We start from the raw sequence: 25,475 nt of genomic DNA, 5'->3' as shown, positions 1-25,475 counted from the left end.
AGGAGGTGCAGCCTGGCTGCCCTCTGGACTATCCACACCCTAAATTATTCATCATACATGCGTCAACTTTTGCAGCATCCTAACTTTCCTTTAAAAAAAAAAATGCGAGTGACAATACTGAGATCCTCCCCTTCACTCCCCTGTCCCAGCATTTCTACACTCCAGATTGTTAAACACAATATACAGTCCTTGTTCCATCATTAGTCATCTAACCTAAAAAGCATAAGCAAGCTTACTTGGCACTTTTTTTTGTTTGTTTGTTTCCTTGAACACTACCTATTATAGCAAATGCATAAAACCCTAGCTCAATATCAGAAGCATTTAGAGCCGCCCCAAAAATAGCCTCACTTCCACGCTGCATCAGTGAAGGTGGCAAAAAGCAGTCCTATCTAACAAGAGTGGATCAAAGGAAAGAAAAAAACAYGAAGTGCAGGCTTCTAAAAGGTGGAGACAAGCAGCAGGGCAAGGCTGTGGGAGGAAAAAACACCACTGGGAGGCCCGAGTGGTCAACTACAAGGCACTGCTGCAACAGGCCTCTGACCCTGGGAACTTGAGATGTTCTAGCTTAACTTAAGCAGTAAATGGCAACTTCTCTTTTTGTCTTCCTGTTTTCTTTGTAGCACAGCTTGATAAGTGTGTCTGGTGAATTGAGACATCAGCATGAAATGGCTTGACACCCAGATGTCTGAAGGTAACTAGCCCATGCCTCTCTCAATCCTGTCTTTCCATCTCTTCTTTCTGCTCTGAAAGCAGAGACTAGATAACTATCTGTGCATTAGCATCTCAAAAGAAAACTGCAAACAAAAGCATATTTCAAGCTTATCTGCAATTTCTTAAAGCTTACTAGAGTTCTCGTCCTCTATTCTTAATCCAAACAAGGCACTTCTACTTCCTTTCCATCTTATAAACAAACAAAAAAAAATTATAGCAATGAAAACTGATGCCTTCTGCTCAAAACTCCAGGCATACAGTGCAGCACTTACAAATCAGAGGTGGAAGAAGCATCTATGATCTACGAGTGGGGGAAAAAAATGGCTAAATTAGTAACACCCACGTAGTCCTCATTCAAATRCCTATGATTGTATGGTCATACCTTGAAGCACAGCTTTCAGGAAGTCTGGAGCRGATTCTCAAGAAACACAAGTCATTATGCATTTAAGACATAATGATATTCTCATGAAATGCAACTCAAATTGTAAAAGCATTAATAATAAAAAAAAGCAGTTAATGTATTCAACAGTACAATTAATTACATGGTCATAATTAATTTACATGGGAAAGTTATGCCCCTTATACTGGTTCTTGATCTRTTTTTGKCCTTGAAAAGCTTTTTGTTCAGCTTAGAACGAATCACCAAGCAAACTGTAAACCCCAAACTCTGTTTTATAATATAACAAAYGGGGTCAAAAGATCCTTGCACTAGGATAAATCATGTGTTGCTAAGCTTGCACTTGGACTTACACATTTCAGCTAGCCTTCCTCCATAGACACACRAGAAACTGTCCTGCTGTTTAGAGCAGGACTACTTATCAACTTAAAACCTGATATCCAACAAGTTCCCTTCACTATTTATATAAAGCTAACAGTATTAAGTATCCCGRCTCTCTAAGAGTGATTGTATCCCTGAAACTGTACAATCCTTAAAACAAAAGATTTAAGAGCCACTACTACATTACAAAAAAAAGAGAAAATACCATAATAGCCGTGAAAAACGAAGCATCTGCAGTGCCAAATTCATTCTGTATTTTGGTAGGCTTATTTTTATTTCTAACTATGCATAATGGAACAAGAAATTTACAGAAGCCAACATGGTTGGCTTTAATATACACTAATACATGTGGTTTAACATACACTAATGGCAGACTGACTTTATAAGGTCAAGTAGCAAGATTTTTTGCTCACAGATGATAGCATCACTGAACCAAAAAAATCTTCTCCAAACATCATGCATTTCACTTGCATCTGAACTAGTCGAATTGGCTAAGGCATTTGTATATAGTTTGTCCTCTTCACTCTTTCAAAAAATCCCAGGATCCCGCAGAAGCGAGCACTGGCTGTTCTAAGAGATGTCTCCTGAAACACTGAGGAGTGAAATCATCACTGGGCTCCACAGCAGTTAGAAAATCAAATGAGCAGTGTCTTAACCCTTAGCATAGAAGGGCAGAGGTGCGCAAAGGCTCAATGAAAAATCTCCTTAAAATAACTGCTACTTCTAAATTTGCAGAATTCTATTTGCAGAATTCTATTTTTTTTAAAGAACTGTATATCAATTACAGAGATTATACACAGAGACCCCCCCCCAAAAAAAACCCACTTACACCTTTTATCTTTTAAGAGGCTCCCATGTAGATATATATATATGTCAGAACAATTTTCAGTCACAAATACTGAATTCAACTTTCCAGAAAGAACCTATCCACTCTAAAAAGCACCACAGTCCAGAAATGGCCTCGTTTCTCAAGTTCATTAATTCTCCTACAGGAACTAACAGTGATATATTCATTAAAGCTCTTTTGAATATAAGGAGATCTGGACCTCTTACCCCAGTAAAAACATCCCAAACACCGCCACAGGGAGAAAAGAAAAGTAAAAAAAAACTTAAATATTACAAAATTTTCAATTTCTAAAACTATGTATTAATTACTTAACTCAGTTGCATTCAAATATCAGGTTTAGTGGCATGGAGAAAAATCTGCTTTTTTGACTGCAAGAATTCAGCATCTTCTTCAAGCAGAGATCTTGGCCAGCCATCCTTTGAAAAGAAAAACAACTTAAATATTACCTTATGTAGAGATGTCCTATCAAATTCACTATCGCATTTTAACTTCTGGCAGCTATCGCTGTAAAGATTACACTTATCACCTCTTCTGGCTTAACGGGCCAGACAGCTGCTCTAGAAATAGGTACAGCAGTGTAAGATGCTGCTACTGCTCACCTGGAAGCTGCTCAGCCCTTTGCCCGGGGACGCCCCGTGCAGCACAGACCTCACTGCACACTCACCTCACTGCGGGATAAGAAGCTGTTTAGGCTGAACTATTCCTGAAGGTGGTCRAGCACTTGCCTCTACAGGCCCAGCACCTACATTACTGCAGCATTAACTACGGAGAAAAGCAAGTCACAGTTTACACTGGAAAAACCACCACAGAGAGCAACTTAAAATACTTTATCTATATACACCTACAAAAGCTATATCCTGAATTACTTTTCCTAAGTCCAAGCCTTAACTACTACTTTTCATCAAGCTAGCCAGGACACTGCAAATCACAATTTATCAACCTTCTTACCCTCCATGCTTTTGAAGCCAATTAGTTTTAGGCTAGATCGCATGAGCTATCATGACAGCGGCACATTTGCAGGTTATGGTAAGATGGGCCGAGCCTAGCAGCCCATCATTCCCTGTTGTCCCATCTCTTTATATTGTGCTTTTAACCCATTTTCCTCGTTTACCGCACTTTCCCCTCCCTGCCCCTGCACTGCTCCAGCATTTTTGCCAACACGCAAACTGTCAGACTCACTGCAAACTTTTCAGCTATAATCCCAAACACCTTTTAAATTTGAAAAACTGACCATCGTGGGCAGCAGCCAACCACTCTCCAATTATGGTGAAGACTCTGGGGTAAAATAACATCCATTCAATGACACTGAGACCTGAACAGCTTAAGGCAGAAAAATTCTTCCGGACAACAGTAGCTTTTTGTGTTTAAAGCTTTAGGGGTTTACAGCGCAGCCCATATCCTAATAAAGTGACATCAGTATCTTTAAGGCCTTTATTGATCATAGATTATTAGTCTCTATTGTCCTACTGCCAATTTGGTCACAAAACCCACTGAGACACATTTCCCTTGACCTGGCTCATACATATGAAACTACAGACCCACCAACGAAAGAAATCAAAGGTAATTTTGCCACATTCAATGCATCTACAAAATTTGCTTTGGATGATAACACWTAAAATAACCAAAACAATTAAAATAACCACATAGAACTGACGGGAGGCTGCAAAAAAATAATAATAAATGTTAGACATACATGAGAGGGTACAGTGGTCCAAAAAAGGTCTCCCTCCTCTATGCAATATATTACCTGTGGGCTGCTCTATCTCCTCCTTCCCCCCCCCCCCCCCCACGCTCCCTCTTCAGTTGTCTAAAGTCTGGTGCTTAACGTGTCCTGGATCATCCTCATCATCACACAAGAAAAGAGGCAAAGCAGCAAATTAAAACCATCAGCAACAAGGTGGGAGAAAGGAGTTTGCCAGCTTGTAAGCATAACCTTTTACCTCAACTGTTACACTAGGCAATCACACTGTAAGTCTATCCAATTCTAATAAAAGGTTATAAAGAACTAAAAACCTTTGGTTAGTAAAGCAGAAATATTGCAGGAACCACAACTCTATTAAAAAAAAAAAAAAAAAACCTTAAGATCATTTCAACGAGGCAAACACAGCTAAGAGAGTCTGAGTTTCTTAATGTCAAGCCAACARTAAGTTTTTTTTTAAAGTTCACCTCATAATTTAAAACCAGAACAAATCATGTCCAAACTACATATTCAAAATTTTATAAAAATTAAGGTTTAACATTTATTTTACATCTAGCTTTCCACATCCATGTGGGGACAAGGAATCAGAATGTACATTAACTATAAGCAGTGCAAAAGTGGTGCCAGTGCGAAGTCACAGATGCACAATAAACTGATAGTACAAGACTAGAGAAAACGAAGCTATGGATGGTAAGAATGGAGACCAAAAATCCAAGCAACCAAACAAGGAAAAACATGAAGGAAGAGGGCAGGAGACAAGAGAGCCGGATGCTTATTAATGCCCATCTTGCTGCAAAGATAAACTAATGGCACAAGACAATGTTTCTTGTAGAACAAAAATCCAATAGCAATGAGTCTTTATTCACGTTTAGTCACCTGACATGAGGAAAGTGTCTGTTGCATTAAAATAGCTATTAATGTAAATGGCCGCATGGCTGAACAAGTCCTTTTCAATGGTAACGAACATCCCACATAGTAAAGTCACTTCAACACAGCCTCATGACAATTCCCACATCAAAACAGTACTTTATTTTATATTTTTTTTGCCTCATCATTACTCCCACATTAAGATCTTTCAGCTGTCAAGCGTACAAGGTGAAGAAAAAGGTTGAGTCAGCAAACACAGGTGCATCAGGAAGCATCTCCACAACACACCACTTCAGATCTGCTGGGTCCAAGTCCATCCTTGAACGCTGGGCTCCCAGCACCAGGTGTAGCACCCAGCTACAGCTACACTACTAGGTTAGCTTATTAATTCTGCATACGTCAGGCCGAACAATGTGTCAACCTGCAACAGACTGAGTATTATAACTGAAAATGGCAAAAGATTCGCTCTATCCAACTTTACATCATTATTTGATGTTAAACAATGAGGCAAATCCCAACAGTATATACAAAAACCAGCTTTGCTTTTACAAAAGATTTTGTTTCCCATATTGATTAATCCAGGCAGCTAACTCATTGGTTTATGCAACTTTATTGAAGAAAATAAATCAATTACTAGCAGAGCTATTAGTTGATCACTCATCCATTGACAACTTGCATCATTTATTCAGTGCTATATTAAACAGTGTTTTGGAAGACAGATTAACTAATAGCTCCAAGCCTCCTAACAAAATTTAAATGAATTACAAAAATGTTCTTAGACCCTATTTTGGAATACAAGGGATGTTTGACTTCCAATTTCCATTCTCTGTAAAACAAGAACTGGTCATTCCTTTATTGACATGCATAAGATACATCACATTTTCTGTTCTGCTGATGCTATAGATTCAGTACCAATTCTCCAGACACATCAGTTATGAGCAAAAGTATATAGCAAAACCTCAGTTCTCTAACACTGGAAGGTTTAGAACAAGATGGATGTTGCTACAGCAATATTAATTCTTTGATGGGAGAAAAATGAACATCCATCTCCCCTCCTCCCTTCAGGTGATATCTTCAGTATCTGTTAGAGCAGTGAGGATTTTTTTTTAATCTCATAACCAAGTTAGAATGAAGACATTGGCCACATAATACACATGCTCCATTAAAAAAAATGAATCTTGGGCAATCGTTCTTGTGTAACTACTTTACAGATTCTAAAAGCAGTTATTGTCCAAAGCTGGAAGAACTAAAGTCTTCTCAGATGAGCATGTGCATGAATGGAAGGAGGTAAACAAAAAAATAAAAAAAGATGAGGTCTGATAGGGGAGCAGCCGGATAAGAAAATCAAAAAAAGGAACAGTAATTTAAAGTTTATTCCAGCTATAATGCAGGTTATTCTGACTTTAAGGTAGCATCACATGGCATACTTCTGAGTCCATTCCCGAGATATTCTGTTGTACCTGCAAGGAAAAAGAGAAATGGAATTAATGACAGCATTAAAAACAGGTCAACGATAAATTCATATTTTATTCTCACCTCTTATTCATCACATTAAGAAAAGTTGCTTTCTATACTGATACCAACTGAAATAAACCTGAACAAATCCCACCCTCGACTGACTTGAGTATTTTCTAATTTACATAAAATACTTCAATCCCAAATGAGCAGATTTGCCAGAGGTATATTGTGAAAGATTACTGAAAAGGAAGGAACAGAGACCACCTGGAGTGGGAGGAGCAAGGGAAGTGTTTGGTTTAAATAGCGTCCTTATCATTCCTATTATTGAGTATCACATGCCATCAGTAAAGATTACTTGATTAATAGTATCACTGGATACAGAACATATGCCAACTTTCCTATTTTTTGACTAGGACAACAATAGGCATCTCTTCATGCTCAATATTCTCTTTTCACATTAATATACTGCTCAAGCAATCTTTTTTTAAAAAAGTACGAATGGAGTTTCTTTTTAAGTATTATACAGTATTTCCACAGGAACTGAGCTGTCAATTAGTTTAAATTTAACTCCATGCTTGTCAGTAAGTTAATTTTCAGCTATACAAGCAGATCACAATCTCTATATATTTTTCTAGTTTAAAATACGTAGAAGTCAAGATAATGCTGACTAACAGAAAGTTTAAATTTGGATAAATTCATGCATGTCTATGCATGAGGTTTGATTACAGAGCTCTGTTTCCAGGGCATCATTTTTAATGAAGTTCTGACAAAATCTAGGTAAATACTTACCAGAACAAGTTCACAAGCTAGCTCAAAATTTGATTATTATTTCATCTTGTTTTTTTTTTCTCTTTTTTTTTTTTTTTTTTTTTGCCATGCAAGAGCAGTATCCGTGAGAAATAGTGACTAGCCAATACATTTCACACTAACCACAGACCAAGCTGTTAAATATTCAAGTCCGGTAACTGGTGCATCCATTATCTGTTAGTTAATCCAGTGCCTTAAAGCATGCAGCACTCAAGTGCTGACAAGTCTCCATTTTGTTAAATGCACCATAATGTGGAGATATTCTTACCCTACAGCATAGCGTATTTCTCTGTCCATTCTCTTGCTAACCTATTGTACCTAATTGGACAAGTATATTTAACATTAATACAAAACCAAAGGCTAATCCATACAAGTTGGCTATTCAAGCATAGTAAGCCAATCGGTAGGCAACACATACTTTCAAATACTACCACATTTGTGAGAAAAAGCTACTCTCCCCCCCACCAAGGCTTCAAAGATACTAAGTCTTTTTGTTTTCACATTACCAAGAATAGATATCTCTGACACCAACCCAGACTTTCACAAAAGGGACACTCAATACAACTGCTATTGGACAGAGCACTCTTCACAAAGCATGTTGGAGTACATCTTGCGTAACTCTGTACTTACTTGTCTCTGTCTGTTTTATAGATACGTGCAATCTCTGGCACTAGTGGGTCATCTGGATTTGGATCACATAACAGTGAACAAATGGATAAGAGAACTGTAAAAAAGAATAATCTCAATAGCAAAATAGGAGCAAGGATGTCAGAAACATTGGAGCATGGCTCTATGTTAACATAACGACAGTGTGCTAAAGGGCTCAAAAAGCCTATTCGTCATACATGGCCAAAGTAAGTTTGTAATCTAATCTACTCCAATTAAAAAAATCCCAAGTGAGTTAAAATTCCCCAAAACCATTTGCTTCCCATTTCCCAATACCCACAGTCTCCAGTAAACAGACACTAAAATAGCGTAACTGTCCCTTGAACTATGATGTAAGGCAGCAGCTAACTAAAGCCCACTACTATGTGGTCTGATGGTCAACAAGTTCCGTAGTTTGCATCACTGCCATCAGCACTTTCCTCAGACTCCATTCTTTCACTAGTGTCTGAGAGACTAACTCCCCGACTCATACTGCAAAAACTACATGTAAATTGTACAATAAAGGACTGCTAGTGAGAATCACAGCTGTAGTCCCTATAGGATCTGCACCCTCTACTCTTGTAGCAGCTTTACAATAAAAAAGAAAATAGTAGCAACKTTAAAACATGGGAAATTTACAAATTTATCTTCATGAAAACACTTGATAACCAGCATTTACTACAATGAAAAAAGGAAAGCTACAAAGCTTCTATTGCAGCACAAGTTCAGCTTATCCTGAAGTGCAGTCAGCAAGYGCAGTCCATGCAGACAACGTTGCTGCACAGGGGCAGAAAGCAGAAGAGACATGTAACAATGGTATCCATTTCCTTGCATTGCTCTGTCCACAGATGTATGACAGTATAAGTCTAAATGCAATTCTAAGCAGACTCAAATGTTCCTAAGCTACTCAGACTTCATTATTAAAAGCTGACCTGGAACAAGCCATCTTTAAATCGCTAAGCAAGGGTACATCAACATGCAAACAAGCAGTTTCTCAGCCTTAGCTTTAACACACCACCAGAGGCCTGCTTCAGTCTAGATGCTGGCAATTCCCTCTGGGACCAAGCTAGTAAGCACTGCTAAAAATACTGATGCAAATAAGCGGCCAGACAAGGCCTTAAACAGTCAGGTAGCAGAAGGTGTTTGAAAAAGCAAACATTCATTAAAAATGCAGCAAGATATCATTATCAAATTGGCAACACACATGCTAGAATGACTAAGGCAAAAAATGAAGAGGCAGGAATGGAGACTCAAGACAAAGCTAAAAACAGAGTATTCAACACAAGATGGAAACATTTTCCCTTCAGAAAAGTTACCTTTAGAAATAGTTAAAGCAGGAGACCACTGTGATCTTAGAATATCGAGACAAATGCTGCCATTACTGTTAATATTTGGATGATAGATTCTTGTTGTAAATGCAACCTATAAACGGAAAAAAATACAAAAAAGTGTGTTTCAGTCTGTGACTATTACAATGTCACTTTCTTTTCAACCAGGCTATTAGTCAATTCAATATGTCATTAAAAAAAAAAAAAAGATTTACAGAAATGCACCAAAGACAGCATCCTCTGGATTTCAGATCACTAGACATTATAACCAGAGAAGAGAAGCCAAGCACGAGGCTCTGATTTAATCACAGATGCCTGCAATATGACAATAAACACACATACTTGTTTCCACTGTGGTAACATGGGTACTGCAGAGTTCAAGAACTTCAAACACCACGGCCACTCCAATCTTTCTGGTTTTAATTTAAGATGAAAGAACAAGTACACTTTCTAGGCAATGGTGCCAGTCACCAACCATGCTTCGTGATTACCACCAGATCATAACATCATCATAACAGATGCAATATTCATTGTATTTTGGAAACTCAGTCTATCTGTATCATTAGGGACACATATAACGACTTAAGAGCTATACAGTAAGACCTGAGTCTCCTAAGCAAGAACTCCATTACAATAACATGATAATAATAATAATTTCCTAATAATTAGATTGTTACCAAAACAATATCATTCCAGGCAGTTTAGAATTACTGGGTCCGAATACGTTCCCTGAATATATGCTGGAACATAATGTTGTGGGCTAGAGACAGGCATCTAAGATATTCATTTTCATAAGAATATAGGAACAAAACGACAACTTGGTAACACTAGAAATCAAACACCTGCACTTTCTATCCTGCACCAAGTTCCTTAAAGAGCACTAATTTCACAAATGAGAAAGYAATACTTACCTTAGGTGGTTTGAAAGGGTAGTCTGTAGGAAAGTGAATTGTCAAGAAGAATACACCACCCTGATATGGACTGTCATTCTGTCAAAGCAAGCAAATAATTTTCTAGTTATCATCTTTAGGATTATATTTCTCTGAAGATATTGTTTTAAATAAATGTAGATGAAATATGTTTAAACAATATCCTTTGAATGGACCTCTCCAAGGCAATGTTTCTTAAAAAAACAAACAACCGCACACCACCTCTTGTATTGCTCAGGAGAGCTTGAAAAGGCATCCTGATGTCTGAGAATGCTCCAAGAGGCAACAGTGACAGAGGGGGAACCTTCTCTAACAAGCTCAAGCACCTCAAGTGTTCAGAGAGACTTCATGACAATTATCCATGAAATCATGGCCAAAGACAACTCTAAGGTCCCCCATACCCTCGTAAGATCCCTCTTTGTTGTAGGCACTGTTCAGTCCAGTAAAAGCCCCTTCTCACAAACAACTAACTCTCCACTCTCAACATAAGGCAAATAAACAAAAAGCTCCCTTCCTGTTTGGCATTCACCATAACCTGGTCCATGAAATACTTGACATTCTCCTGCTTCAAAGAAGCAGTCATAGGAGGAACTCATTCTGATTTTAACATTAGCAACCAAGTAACACTTGAAGTATGGTAGCTAAGAAGGGGCTAAATGGAGTGATTAGTTATAGATTGTACAATTAACTACTCGCAACAAGACGCTGTAAGAAGAGTTAACTTGAAATTGCAAATAAAGTTCTCTGAAAGGGAGCTACCTGATTTGGCTATTTAATCTATGGACTACAGTGCTTTTAATTCCAGGCTCAGGACTATCAACAATGAACTTGACWCAGAGTATTCTTCTGAATTATTTAGAAACTGATCTTTCATATTGGTTGAAAGAACATTTCACTTACACAAAGCAGTAAGTGCATCTTGCTATGTTAAATATCAGTAAATTAAGTTCTCTAATACAAGATAAGGGATATGAGCTTGTCAACATGTAGGTTATATGCCACACAATCTCTGTCAAAACAATAGCAGTAAGAAGATAACCTCTGGTGCTTAATCAGCACATACAAGTCGAAGAGCCAGCAAGCAATCCCTTTTTTCTACACCGTGTCTGGTGATATATTTTAGCAACTACAGAACAAACTCCTCCCAGAATCTGTTGAAACGTGAGGGGACAAACTATGCCAGCTCCTTTACATCTTACTTACAAAACCACAGTGTGTATCATGCCACATTACATGCAGATGTGGAATGCCAGATGACTGGCAGCTCAATCCTTATCTCTCATTAAGAATATTAAGCAACAACACAGGCACAGGTAGCACATTACTCTCAAGGTCCTTCCAATACCCAATCCTGGGACTGGAATGCAGGTCATTCTGATTGGCACAACATTTAACATACAGAAAAAAGGAATTGTGCACTGTTAAATCAGAAGGGGAAGTAATTTTATATAAATATAAAGGACATATATATTCTTTTTTGAGGATTTCAAATGAGTAGAGCTGTTGAACAGCTTTATCTTTTTGAAGCACCTAGTTACATTCAAAGACCACAGATTTGGGAATGCAGAACTATTTTGCCAGTCAGGATACCCTCAAACAAACAAGCTTTCACTGGTCATCTGCCTCAACTCCACACATAGCCATATATAATGTCAGAGAAGTACAGCATCACCAATACTTAATTCCTACTCTGTAGCCCAAAGTAAAAGCATCACAGGGCGGGGCTGCAGGCACCTTGTATTTGTCTCCTCAAGTTACAGGTTTCCTTTTCTAAGCACAGATAACCAGCCCCAAGAGCTCATTATATCAGYGTTTGCAGCTTAGATTTTTAGTGAGGACCAACAGCTGCCTTCTTTATTCTAAAAGGGGAATTCAGGTTTCAGATAGGTACTGTGCATTTGTACACACACAGTCACATGCAGAACCTCACATTTCAGTGACTTTTTACCTTCTATTCCCAAGTATCCATGATCTCAGTAGCTAACACCAGATCGAAAAGGATGTCCCTAACCTCTTCTAAATATGCAACCCAACTAATTGCTGAAACCAGCACTAGTTCTGACCACAAAATGCTAGATTTAAACTGTAGAAGCAGTGAAATACAAAGTAAGTCTTACACAGTTCTGAAGATTATTTCAGCTCAAATATATGTCCCGATACAAAGCTCCAGCAATATGTAAACATTGTGAGACTGTCTTTTCCCCCCTCCTTCAGTTTCTGTCACTGTAAGGAGGATCTCTAGAACTAAAGTCTGATAAGAGGAGTTAAAAAAAAAAGTCCTTCCTGATTAAGAATCACTACACAAGTTTAGTACTACGTCACAAGAATTAGAATACTTACAGGTCCCATAATTGTGGCTTGCCAATGAAACACTACAAAAGAAAAACTCCGCATTATTATCTAGGCATGATATGCTTTGAGTTAGCAGAACAAAATTGAAATTTAAGGTTACTTACTGTCATCTCCAACGGGACCTGCTGAACACTGTGCTGGAGGATCACGGGCTAAGTCGCTAAGTTCCTTAAAAACAAAACAAAAATCTCTTCAGAGAAAGATAATGAATTCGGTCATTTTTACTGCATGACCAACAAACAGCTTTTTCCCCCACACACAAACACAGGAGATGGTGCAATAAAGGCTACAAGAGCCACTAGATCAGGATCATCTTCACAGAACAAGAAGATTGCCAGAATTGGCTCTGAAGGTAAACAGTTACAGTGAGTATGTTTTTCTAAATGCAAATCTCAGTTTTATGTGCCTCCTACGATAGCCCTGCCAGGGACAAACAGAGGACAGGARGACAAAGAGCATGACGAGTCCTACCCATTTCTGAGTGAGATTTTCAAAGATTAACTCTTACTTGGAGAGGTCTTAATCAGGAGAGAGAGAGAGAAAGTTGCTGATCACAGTTTTCATGATGTAGAAAGCACAATGTGTACAAAACCTAAGCCTTTAAAATCTGAGATGTTGAAATGAGAACAAAGAGAAACGGGATATATGTTGCAGAGTAGATTAAAAAAAGTCAACAAATGTTGGACAACAGGCAAAATAACCCTAATTCGCATGTTAAACTTTACATTTAAGACAATTATGTCTCTAAAATTCTGAATAGCTGAGCTGCAGTTATTCAACTATTCAGAAGTCAGGCCCCCAACATCATCCCCTTCCCCCTCCCCCCCCCAACATACACAACAGAGAAAACAAAACAAGAAATTTAAGAGTGGAAAATTCCTTGTGTGGTATCAAGATCATCATGTGRAGTCAAAAACCCTTGACATTAATTTCAAATCTGCTGCCTTGTTCAATCACTGTGTAGGTTATTTGATTTGATTAGATTTTTAAAATTAAACTTATGTTTTCAGTTAAATACACAGATACCTTTTCTCTTCCCTGTCTTCTTGAATCTAAAAATGGCTTCAATGACTTCTATAAATCCGCACTTGTCAAGATACCAAGATATCACCAGAAAAGGAAAAGCCTTCCTCGACTCAATCCCTTCTCCATGCATTTACAGCTGTGCACAAGTTATTTTACTTCATGTCTGTACAAGCCATCAACACAACCTCTTTCTATTGCCATTTAAGTAACCAAGGCAAGTGTGTTATGTTGGGAACACACACACACATTTGCACCACACAACAAAMGGTTTGGTATGTGAAGACCCTAATGTAACCTTGAAGTCTGAAAAACTCARCACTTGATAAAAACATAGTGAATATAAGCCAACACACCAAGCAGAAGAAATATTATGTTTCACGTAACTTGAACATAACACGAACACCTTGTTCTCTGGTAAGATGATAGTAGCTGCCAAAACAGAAAAGGTAGATGTGACTTCAGCATATAGAGTTTCTCAGGTTATAGGAAAATTTTAGACTGTTGTTTGCTTTCCCTATAGTGAAACTGCAACTATAGTTGATTTCACTGCTTTTTTTTAAAAACACCAACATGAGTTCTTTCCATAGCACCCCATTAAATCTTTAAATGTCATTCCTCCTCTTTTCTCTAGCATTCAAAACTTGCCAGTTATTACTGGGGGATCCTGTAATCAGCTCTTCTTTCTATAATGCAGTATTACTTATTAGATCCATATGTTAAACAATGGAACTACTCTACCAAAAAGCGTGCCAAGTTATATTTATATCACCTACGGCAAGGATAATAAGTAAAAGAACCTTCAGCTGTCTTTTTTTTCCCCCCCCTCTTTTTTCTTTTCCTCTTCTACTTAGCAAACAGAAAATAAAAAACTCAGTAGCCTTATTCAGTCATTTTTCTAAAATGCAGTGAAACCAACTTTCACTGTACTTCTGTCCCTTAACATAAATTGTAACAACATAATAAGCAGAAAGAAACAAGTGTTAATACTTTAACTTTCTGTGGTTAATACTAGAATCTTTGATTTAGCTGAGGAAGAAGATCAGTTGCTCTTTTTAGAAAACTACCATGGGGACTAAAAACTAGAGTTTACTGGAATCATAAAGATGAGTAGCATAGAAGAAAGAAAGGGTAAGAGGTTTTAGTTAGTGTAAAAGCAGACACTAAGAGCTATGTGCAACAGACTAGAGAGCTCTTCAAAACACACTGTCTTCGGAGAAGAAAACAGTACTCAGGGTACTCCGTCAAGTGCATTTTAGATCAACACAGCACAAATATTRAAAAAATATATCAACATTGCAAGGGAAAAAAAGTTTGATAGCAAGTGTAGGAAACTAATAAATTTGGGAGGTCCCATTAAAAAAAAAAGTGCAGAAACAGCTTCAGTAACATTAAGAATAACTTATAAACTGAAATTCTAATATCCAGCCATTTCAATGCACGTCCATCCAGAGTTAGCCCTTTCAAGTACYTAAAATGTTTTAGAGAACAAACAAATAGTGATTTTAATAAGGTAAAAGACTAAAGTTTGTCCATCTCATAAGACTTACACACACAAAAAAAAAGGGGCAATTTGAAATACAGACAGGATTAGGAAAACATGATACAGCACTTAATATGCTGACCACAGAACAAGTAACTTAGCTACAACACTTTGAYATGCAAGTGTGAGATTGCTTACTTTCTTGAACTCACTTCTCTTAAATATTTTGGTCAGAGAAAGAAAGTCTGCAGGAAAGCTCAGTGTTTCAAAAGAGCCTAAAATTTTGTGCAAGAACTTGGCCAAACACAAAACACAGTACTGGGAAGTGCATTTGCTGTTTATAGTAATATCAAACCTACCTTACATTGTTAATTGCAAAACCCTTAACATCTACACAGAAGAAGMGAGGATTTTTGCAACAAGTAGGCAGACAGTTCCCTCTCTAACTTTCTAAACAAGAAAAAAAATATGAAGTGCCTCCTCCTGGAAGCTGGAACTCTCTAGAGTCCAACAGGCAAACTGGAATAACTGGAAACCAAACAAGCAGAGACACTGGAAAGCAATTGAGCATCTCATTTAGGGAAAGGGAGGAGCCTCAAAAAACACCACCACCAAACACTCTTCCTACTTAGGAACAAAGAGGAACACTGACCTTGCTTCTTAGCTCAGCAATCAAGATGAACTATTCTACCTAACAGGCAAAGATTTTAGCTGATAGTATTTCCAATAGGAAATCCAAGCTTGAAAGCTGCATTAGCTGACCAATATCACCCCATAATGGTTCCCTTATTTATACCTGCTGCATACCAAGAAGGTAGGGCCACATTAAAGTTTCATTATTAGAGTTTAACTAAGATTTCAGAATCCAACTAAAGTGTTAAAAGTGTTCCTGAGCATTTTGTAGAACATCTTGTTTTAAAAAAGGACCATATATTTGTTAATGCTTCCACTGCACTACTTGTTATTCCCAACTTCACTTCTTTTTTGTTTGCCTTTTGTTTCAGCAGTGTTTTCCTACACCAAGTGATACTTAAGCTATAGCCAAAATATCTTAAAGACACCAAAGCAAAAAAACCAATAGCAGAGAGATAAACCTGCATTTTCAGGTCAGCAAGTCAGCTGTTACAGTTTTCACTATACATGTGGCTTAAAAAAAGGGCATTCCCAAGAAGCAAATTCCCAAGTCTTCTCCCAGAAACAATGACACAAACCTGGTTCACAGTGATGTGCTACACTGGCTGCTGGAAGGGATTAGGCTTGAATTACAGCCCTGACTAGCAGGCTCTGCCTCCGCCACGGGTTTCTGCTGTAGCTCTGGCATATCACTATTTCTTCACCCCAGTTTCCAAATATAAAGTTGTGATAGCTCTGACCTCTCCACAGGGATGATTAGTCACACTGTTTTACAGATTTAAGGACTATTTAAGGACTACATGCCAACGCTACTGCTAAGAGGACRGCAGCAGTGTAGCATACACAAGAAATCATGCACGTGCAGTTCAGCACAGGAGTTTTGGAAAACTGAAGGACAGTTGGAAACACAGCCCAAGTACCTGTCACTACAGAGAGGCTGGCAGACAGGCCTTAGCACAAATTGAAGTCTATGGTCTTCTGCCAGTATGCTAAACAGTTTCATATTAACTGTGTGGTAATGCAGTTTTACTGGAAAAACAACCACCTTCTTACTCATCTCTCTTCTTTTTCCCAAAAAATGAAGTAAAAAGTTCCCAAAAAAATCAGTATTTTCAAGGGAAAAAAAAAGACAATTAATATGCTTTGTACAGATATAATTATGACTAATGTAGAAAAAAAATCAGCTTATGCTTCAAACAACAACCTAAACACTGACATCCGAGTGTCAATCCAAATGCTGGACTATAACCCTAGCTGGTATTCTAGAACACAGAAGTAACATTTTTTTCCACAGAAAATTTGTTGAAGAGCTCTCACACAATTGCCCTTGGTCACAGATTTCAAGGCTGAAGAAAATGTAACGCAAGACAAAGGACACCTCCTCTAGACACACGCGTAGGACATTAAAACAAAATATTTAAGGCAACTAGCTGTTTTTCCTAGAGAAGTTTTCAGGTCTCAACAAAGCAAGCAACAAGTAACAGCTTCATGTCTCGTGCACTGCCGTTCTGCAGAATATCAAGCTGAGGAGAGTCCCTCCTTGCTCCCCATCTTCCTCAGTTTGCCAGGATTTGGATTCCCTGGGGAGAAGCTCTGCTTCTCGAGTAGAAGCTGGGGAGCAACTGGGTTGATTTTTCATCATAACAGTAGCAGCTAACCTAAACACAGAGTGGTAGAAGATCATTTGCACCAGAGCAGCATATGAACACTCTTCTATAACAGGGATAAATTCACCCTTAGGTTCAATGCAAGTTCGTAGCATGATTATTTCTTAAAATCAAATACTGCAGTTTTCTGATTTCTAAATAAAAACAAATAACCAAAACAAACAAAATCCACCCCCCTCCAAATAAAACACCCACAAACACAAGAAAAACACACCATGGAAGAACTTGCATTAATTTGCTTTAAATTGTCAGAGAGCAAATTGTTCCACTTTGGAGGGAATGAAGGGGAATTTGTAGTTAAGTCAAAGAAAAAAATCCCACACACTTAAGCCAAGCAAAATCTAACATTTATTAGAGTGCCTAATATAGTCTGTCATTAACAGCATAATTCAAACTCTTCACATCCAAAAATTCATCACTGTATTAATCTTTCCTCATTAGCTTACAGTTGAAAACAGCTTTAAAATACAAAGAGGCCATGAGAAGCAGCTACAAAAGGCAGCAAAAAAAAACATTTCAGCCTTTCTGAAGATTAAGAAGAATCAACCAGCAAAAAACTACTGCCTTATCCCACACATCTGCATCTGTAACATTCATTTCTGCATGGAAATTAATTAACCCTGGAAGCAGAAAGCAATAGTTTGAAAGCCCATTGAAAGTGGACTTCTAAGCTAAGAAAAAGGAGGCACAACATCCATCACAAGCTAGCATAACCAGCAGAAAATCAAACAACCTGGCCTCTTGGTTAACACTTAAAGAATGGAGAAAACCAAAATACAATGACAACATGCAACACAGAAAGATGTAAGCTAATATTGTTTAAGAAAAAGATATTAAAGCAAATATGCATTGGAATCACATGAAGATCAGCCACAGAAAGCAGCAAGGCTAAACAATATTAAATGTCTTTTAAGAGGTTCAGAACAGCATAACCAGGAACTTAACAGACGTGACAGTGTTCATCCCAAATATTCTGCTTACTCCATTTTTCACATTTATTCTTTAGCCCTCAGATTTATAATTTTCAGAGTGTTTCAAAGGACATATTGCATATGATTTGTACAGTATCTAGTGAAATGATCATGTAATGACATATTAATGTCATTACATATTAATATGTATTACATATTAATGTCATATGTAATGACATATTAAAAGAGAGACATAAAAATACTCTGGTTTCAAGTGAGGACTCCAGGAAGGAAATGCCAGAGTGCTGTGCAATGGTAACTCAGCGACTCAGAGCGCAGGCTGCTCCGATGGCTACACGCTCTTCCCAGAGAAGCCACATTTCAGTGCACAAGCCCTTTGTGAATGGGGCTACTGTCTACAGGTCTTCTCATCTGTTAGGAGATTTGGAAAGTGGACAATGTAGGTAATGTTTTTAAGCAAATTTCACAGTTAGAGTAGCTAAATAATAGGGCACTCTATGCCGATGCTTCCCAGGGTTCACCTCTGTGGAAGGACTGGAAAAGGAGGGCAATTCTCAATTTTGCTTTTCTAGTCACTTCCTAGAAGTATTCAGAATAAACCTGAAAAAGGTGTCAACAACTCACCTTCAGTTGAATTCTTAACACAGAAGTATGGCTTTTTTTTCCCCCCTCCCCCTAAAAAGTAACAGCGACTCAGAGCAGCTCYTAGTCAAGATGAATACAATCTGACTGCATCGCACACACTAATCGTGAGGGATTGCATTCATTATCACTCCCTGAAAATAATACACGTATGTATACTAAGTGTAGAATGTGGGCTGCACATACAGACTAAAACATGAAACTATGCATGGAAGGGAGAAGTATGAAATACTGACTGATTCCCTATTCATCCAGTGATACCTGGGTATTTAATGCTGGTATTCTGAAACATGGAAACAGCAAACCCTAACTTTCTGATCCATGATTCTCTAGGTGCACAACTATGAAACAACAACTGGAAAATGAGTGGACAAATTAAACTCTGCATAGCCAAATGTAAAATAGATGCACAAGGGGAAAAAAATATATTTTTGATGTGAGGCACTCTGGGCTGATCATTACCACTCAGAAATGAGATTTTGGCTTTGTGATAGGGAATCCCATGCAAAATGCCAGCCTAACACTCAATAAATGCTGGGATTTGGCAGTGCTACGTGAGAGCCTTCCAGCGTACCACCCTGAAGGCAGCAGAGGACACGCTAATGCACGTCACCCTCAACGGCCACTATGTGACAAATCAACATCTACAGTGGGGTGCCCCRGACCGAGCGCAACGAAGGGCTGCTGGAGTCTGCCAAGCCTAARCAAAAAACACTTTTTGGCAACTGGTAGTGAATGGGGCGAGTTCCTACAGACAGTGCAAGCAGCATCAGTGTGACCCTTATCCTCCGAGCCTTCACTTTCTGAACAAAGGCATGGGAATTCTCCATGTCCTCAAGAAAGTACTTGGATACCCCCTTTAATCAGTCCTTGTTTTTAAAAGCTTCCAGGGTGTATTTTGTGAACACAACTCTGCTGGCATCAACACACTACCTCAGCAGCAGAACGATGCTAGCATTCCAGGTTACCATATATAACCACCCAACATAGTGGCACGTGTTTTAAACAGCTATCGGCAGAGACGCAAAACTAAGGGCCTCTCTAGAGGCTTAGGTAAAATTACACACAAAATCAACACACACTGACCCAAAGGTTTTTGGCCTAAAGCCCCAAAACCTTTCCTGAAGCACAGTGCCACCGCTCTTACTAGCGAAGTTTCACCTCAGCTACCTAAAGAATACTGATGCTCAGCAAAGCCTTAAAAACAGAAATGGCAACACGTGCACCACACCACAGAGCACTTCACTCACACCCACAAGGCCCTGTGGTTAATGGCATATTTGTGATCAGGAGGAGAACGTCACTCAACTGACAAACTGTCATTCAGGAAATCCTCCTGCATTATTCAAGGCACAAAGAAATTAAAAGCAAAAAACAAAGTGTGCAGTCAGTGGATTTACAGTACTGGTTGACATTACTACTGAGACAGATCAGCAAGCCTGGCAAATACCGCCCATAGAGCAAAAAACTTGTACCTGCCAGGAACCTAACAGGGTTCTTGGAATAGTGGAGTAGGGCAGAAGTACTAAACACTGGGCCAACCTAACTCCAGCTTACAAACTGCGGGCTCAGTCAAGGGCTTGAAATGTTCTCCCTCATGAAGACCTAAAGCACTGCAGGATCTGCTCTCAGTTCTGCTGGGAACTCTGGTGTCCAGATGCTTGAGAAAAGGATTAAACATTTGTCCCCTTCCATTCCTAACAATTGAAAGAGGGAAGAAGAGAGAAAAAAAAAAAAACAAAAAAAAACGTACACACTCCTTTTTCTCCTTTTCTTAAAATTTAAAATAATTAAAAAAACACCTCTGCTATCTTGGAAAGAACTGCAGGAGATGTGAAGTGTCTGACATACGCATCTCAAAGGGACCAAGTTTAGAACAAAGGCTTCTTTTATACAAAATGTTAATACTTAAGTCTACTATTTGTGAGAAGCCCCGAACAATGTTAAAGCAAGCAAACCAAAAAAATCCTTCTATCTTGCTAGCTTTCACTCCTCAACACTGCAATGACCCACTTAGTTCATTTTTCAGTAATAAACCTTGTCTACATGGAAGTGGTTGACAAAGAACTGCCACAGGCATAAACACCAATTTAAACCTGTGAATGTAATTTTAACTAATTTTTTGCATGACTTCCCCAACACATTTGATGTAACACAGATTAGTGTGCCATAAAAGGCAAATAAAGAGGATTTCCCTCCCCCCCAACCAAGTCCTATTATTTTCATCTAGAGTTTGTGATATCAAATCTATATTCAGGAAGCTACTTATAAGACAGTCCACCTTGGGCAACTCCTCAAAGGTTAAGTCTCTCTACCAAAAAAGCCAACCTGACAGAGAGAATTAAGTATAAAAATGCATTTTCTGACTGCAATTTTACCCTTACTGCTACTTTCACTTCTTATCCTACTTCTGTTTTTATTTAGTGCTATGCTGGTGGGTTATAACATCACATCCGTCACAGAAAATGAAAAAATGCATGCCCATAGCACAGTCACAGCAATATAAGCTACAGCACCTTAACCTAACTTGACAAAGGTTAACTTATACGGAGGTATCAGATCTATCACTGGAGTGCAGACCGCACACTCCCATCTGCCAGCTCTGACGCACAGGGCAGGAACCTACAGGAGAACACATGGAGGGCAGTTAAAAGGTGGCAAAAGCTTAATAAAAGTAATAGAAAGATTTATAGGCCACCATTAATACTCAAGTACCAGAGCTCTGCTCTTTTTCAACCCTCCTCACCAACAGCCACTTCTGTGACTCACACATGGTCAGCAACTGTCTCCCTCCTCTCCTTCACAAATTCAGCTCAGCAGATGCAGAGAAAATATCCGCTGGTGGGGGATGATGCCAGGCTATATAGGTGGCCTCTGCAAGGAACAGAGATGCCTTTGGCAAGAGGCAGTTTGCTGCTCCATACTCAACAGCTGCTGGGTACAGCTGTTTCCATCCTTCCCCACGAATGCTGCAGTGCAAAGAGAGGCTTTAGCAGCGCTTCAGAGCAGCTTGCAGACCAGGGGCAGCAAAGAGGGCTGCTGGTGCAGACTTGTGCATCAGCTCYGCTGCACACAAGAAACTCATGCAGGCAACGACAAAACTATTGGCTTACTTTCAAATTCAAATCTTTAAAAGCTGAACTGATTGTAAAGAAAGCAAGGGCTGGACAGGCTTCTACTCTGTACGTCATCCCATCAAGTTGCTCAACATCCTGGAGAGCTCTATCTTCAAGACATCCAACAAACTCCCACCTAATAGAATATTGATCTCCCTAGTTGGAAAAACCGCTTAGTGGGACGAGGAACCCTTCAAACCCTATTGCAAAGGGCACATTTTAAGGCACAGAATCATCCGGAAGGGGAATCGGTTTGACAAGCACAGTGCCCCAAGTAATCCTACTGCAGTTACCACACGTTAGACTTAACAGCTAAGAAAGCATTAGTTTTACACATTCATAAAAAAATGACCAGTTCTTAACATACATTCCGGAGTTTAGTATTAAAGCCTGGGCTTCAAGGTGGCTATCAAATTTACTCAACTAAGAAGCACTACTTTCATGTTAGTGGTACTCATTGTATAGCATAAATAACACTTCCGACTAACCAGGTAAGTTAAATTATAAACAGAATTTAGGCCATTATAGCTTTCAGGTGACACTGAATAATGTTATCTCAATTTTTAAGAAGTACCCAAGTTGCTCAACACCAATTCTACCTCAAAACTATGTACTGAAATCTCATGCTTTAAGATCTACCATGGCCCTGCATTTGGCTCAATGTGACCATTCTAGCCACCAGGTGCAGCAGCCACACTGCATTACCTACTCGTGACAGGGCTTGTCTGTCGTTCTATCCAGATCAAATAGTTAAGGTGAATCAACTTTTTTAAGAAAAAGAAAACATGTAATTTAACATATCCAGAGAGCATCCACAAAGATTTAAAGTGTTTTAATTATTTTATCAACTGCTTTTCTTTAACTTTGAGGCTCCAGGTATATAAATTCAGACTTATTTTTTAAAAAGACATTTATTCAAAACACAAATAATACCAGACTCATTACTCAMTACTTCAAGTTATTTAACTAGTTTGTACGATCAAAGTATCAATAGTTTCATCCAGAGAAGAAAAGTAACCATACCAATGGCTTTAGTTATTTTTCTGTTAATAAATAAGGATATTTTAAATGTTGTCCTCTCCAAGCTGAAAACAAAGTAATATTACAAGCCAAAATGAACACAAAAGCTAATTTCACCGCATTTTACCTGAATCAACTTCACAAAAGCTATAGCTTTAGTTAAACTAAGACAGATTTCCACGCTACATCCAACCTCTGAAAAACACCATGGATCCCTGCAGGATTAGCAGTATTTCTCATTATCAGTACTTTTGGGGTGGAGAGAGGGGAGCTAAGCTACAATTAATTATACATCTAGGAGTAGTACCAGAGGTTGTAACCTTGAGGAAAATTGTTGTTTAGACTCCACTCTATGCAAATGGAATTCCCTGCCTGCACTTAAGATACAAATGCAAGATAAAAATAAGAGGATTTTTAAAAGATATAAATATAAGAAAAATATTTTTGCCACCTTCAGCCTTTAGCTTCCAGTATGCCAACTCTGTCTCAGATTTCTAATAAAACAAATACCCTGTTGATGTGTAACCAAATGGACACAAAACACAGTAGGCACAAGTTCTTAAATCAGACATTTCAGAGATGAGATATTTCTTTCTTACATCTACACTTTCTAGTTCACAACCTATTTTTAACCTATCAGGATTGTGATTTAGGCCGTTTGTACTACTTGACACCAGTGCATGCGTCCAACAGCGGTCAACGTCCCCCAGTTTTCTTGGTTTTCCACAGCCCAGATTTCCTGCTCCTTCTGTGAGGAGTTTTTGTTTTTTCTCCTAGAGGTGGCACCGGAAATGGAAGCGCATTCCGAGCCGGAAGTGCCGGCAGGCCGCAGCGATGAGGGAGCGGGTGTCGAGCAGGTACCGTGACCGAGACATCGCGCGACAAACGCGCAGGATGTGCTGACACAGAGCCAACAAATTAAAGCAAACTCGCCCCACTGCCCTTCACCTTTTCCTGCAAGACCTGGTGCTGCCCAGGAAAGGGTTAAAATTCAGATGCAGTTTCAGACTGTTCCATGGCAAAAGGGCTTTATTGGTACAATAAAAACAGCTGCCACCCCCTCGCCAAGCAGCGCGCGTCAATAAAGCAGGGCTGTCCTCGGGGCAGTGGCACGGATGTGACGATGGCAGCCAGCACAACACAACCTTTCTGGCATGGCTGTACACCTGACAACTGCTTCGGTGTGAGGAGAGCGCTACAAAGCGTGTTCCAGACGTTAGATAATGCCCAGCACAGTATGTAAATACTCGCACACTGCAGTTGCCAAGGCAGAACTCCAGTTTGACAGTTATATTTTAAGTAAGGGGTACTTGTATTCTGAATATGTAACATGTTTTACACCACACATTCTAACACAACAATCTGAAAAATCTAATTTACCCAAAATATATTTAAAAAATAATTTTTTTTTGCTTGAAATGCCAGTCCATGAAGAGACAATAAGAAGACAACACAAAACATCTGTGAGCACACTTGGGACATCACCTACTGCACGAGAAGAAGCTCCAGCCCTGACAGGTAATATCACAAGTAGGGCTAAATCAGCCCTTTGCTACTACAGTGTTCTGAGGTCCTGCTCTCTCTTTGGCCCGGCCTGGTTTAACGCCAGCGCTGTCCTACAAGGAAGCACAAGCGTTTCAAGGTCTGATCTGTGACCTTACTAGTCACAGATGGGGCATCCCAGCTCACCAGTGACAGACTGCATCTCTCTTGGTCCTACCAGTTGGTAAGACTACAATCTAAATTCACAACAACCTCATTATGAAACCAGTCCTCCTATTTTTGGACTCCAGCCTCAATCCCAGCGAACATTTTTACCAGAAAGCATGCTTTGAGAACAAGCAACTTAAAAGCAAAGGTTTGAGCCCATCAAAATACCATCATTTTGTCTTTCCAAGGTTAGCAAGTACAAAATCAGCACTGTAAACCACATGTGACTTTAGAAGCAGATCTTCTGGCAGGATGTGATTAAATCAAAAATATCAACATAATAAAAAAACAAGGAGTGTGCAGGAGCCCACCCCACTCATCCTAGGTGGGGAAGGAACAGCACGGAACAAGAGGCCGCCGCACACAACAGCCAGGCCAAAGCACCGAGGGCGCAGGGATGACGTATTGATTCCAAAGTTACCCTGAATCATTTCAGGTTTCAGCCACCACATTGCTACGTGAGCGCTCGCCTTGAGCGCGTCTGACGGCGGCCGCTCACCTGCCGAAGCCYGAGCGTGTTTCATAAGCGCGAGCAGATGACAAAGCACCCCGGGGAGCACCCGGCTGCCTTGCAACTTCAGCAATGTCGCCCGCTCACACGGGGGAACAAGCTCTCATGTCAGGCTCGGGGAGGATTGTTTTGAAATTCCTTTGAAAGCGGAGCTGGCGCTGGGGGACGGTTTGTCCCTGCGAATCCGGGGCAGATTTTACTCCGGGGACGCAACGTAACGACCCTCCTGCGGCAGCGCGTTACCCGCGGGGGCGCCAGGGGCAGCGCCGGGGCGGAGGGGCCGCGCAGGGCGCGCGCCGGGCGGCCGGGCCGCGGGC

The 25,475-nt window shown here is 39.4% G+C and overlaps 1 protein-coding gene across 1 annotated transcript in view; it reads right to left on the bottom strand.

Annotated features, from left to right (window-relative positions):
- Nucleotides 1-5,036: 5,036 nt before the first annotated feature.
- UBE2D3 (ubiquitin conjugating enzyme E2 D3) overlaps nt 5,037-25,475 on the bottom strand; it is a 21,105-nt gene continuing 666 nt past the window's right edge. Inside the window, exons 2-7 of the mRNA XM_026050846.1 lie at nt 12,526-12,589; nt 12,410-12,441; nt 10,052-10,129; nt 9,129-9,234; nt 7,798-7,891; nt 5,037-6,362 (exon numbers count right to left, since the gene is read on the bottom strand). Coding sequence (XP_025906631.1) covers nt 6,317-6,362; nt 7,798-7,891; nt 9,129-9,234; nt 10,052-10,129; nt 12,410-12,441; nt 12,526-12,589 — 420 coding nt within the window. The 3' untranslated portion in view covers nt 5,037-6,316. The remainder of the gene's footprint in view (nt 6,363-7,797; nt 7,892-9,128; nt 9,235-10,051; nt 10,130-12,409; nt 12,442-12,525; nt 12,590-25,475) is intronic.

This window comes from Nothoprocta perdicaria, unplaced genomic scaffold (assembly GCF_003342845.1).
Source record: "Nothoprocta perdicaria isolate Ctin4 unplaced genomic scaffold, notPer1 scaffold_71, whole genome shotgun sequence".
Taxonomy (NCBI): Eukaryota; Metazoa; Chordata; class Aves; order Tinamiformes; family Tinamidae; genus Nothoprocta; species Nothoprocta perdicaria.
Note: the sequence above shows the minus strand (reverse complement) of the source record. Positions and strands in the feature narration are given on the sequence as shown.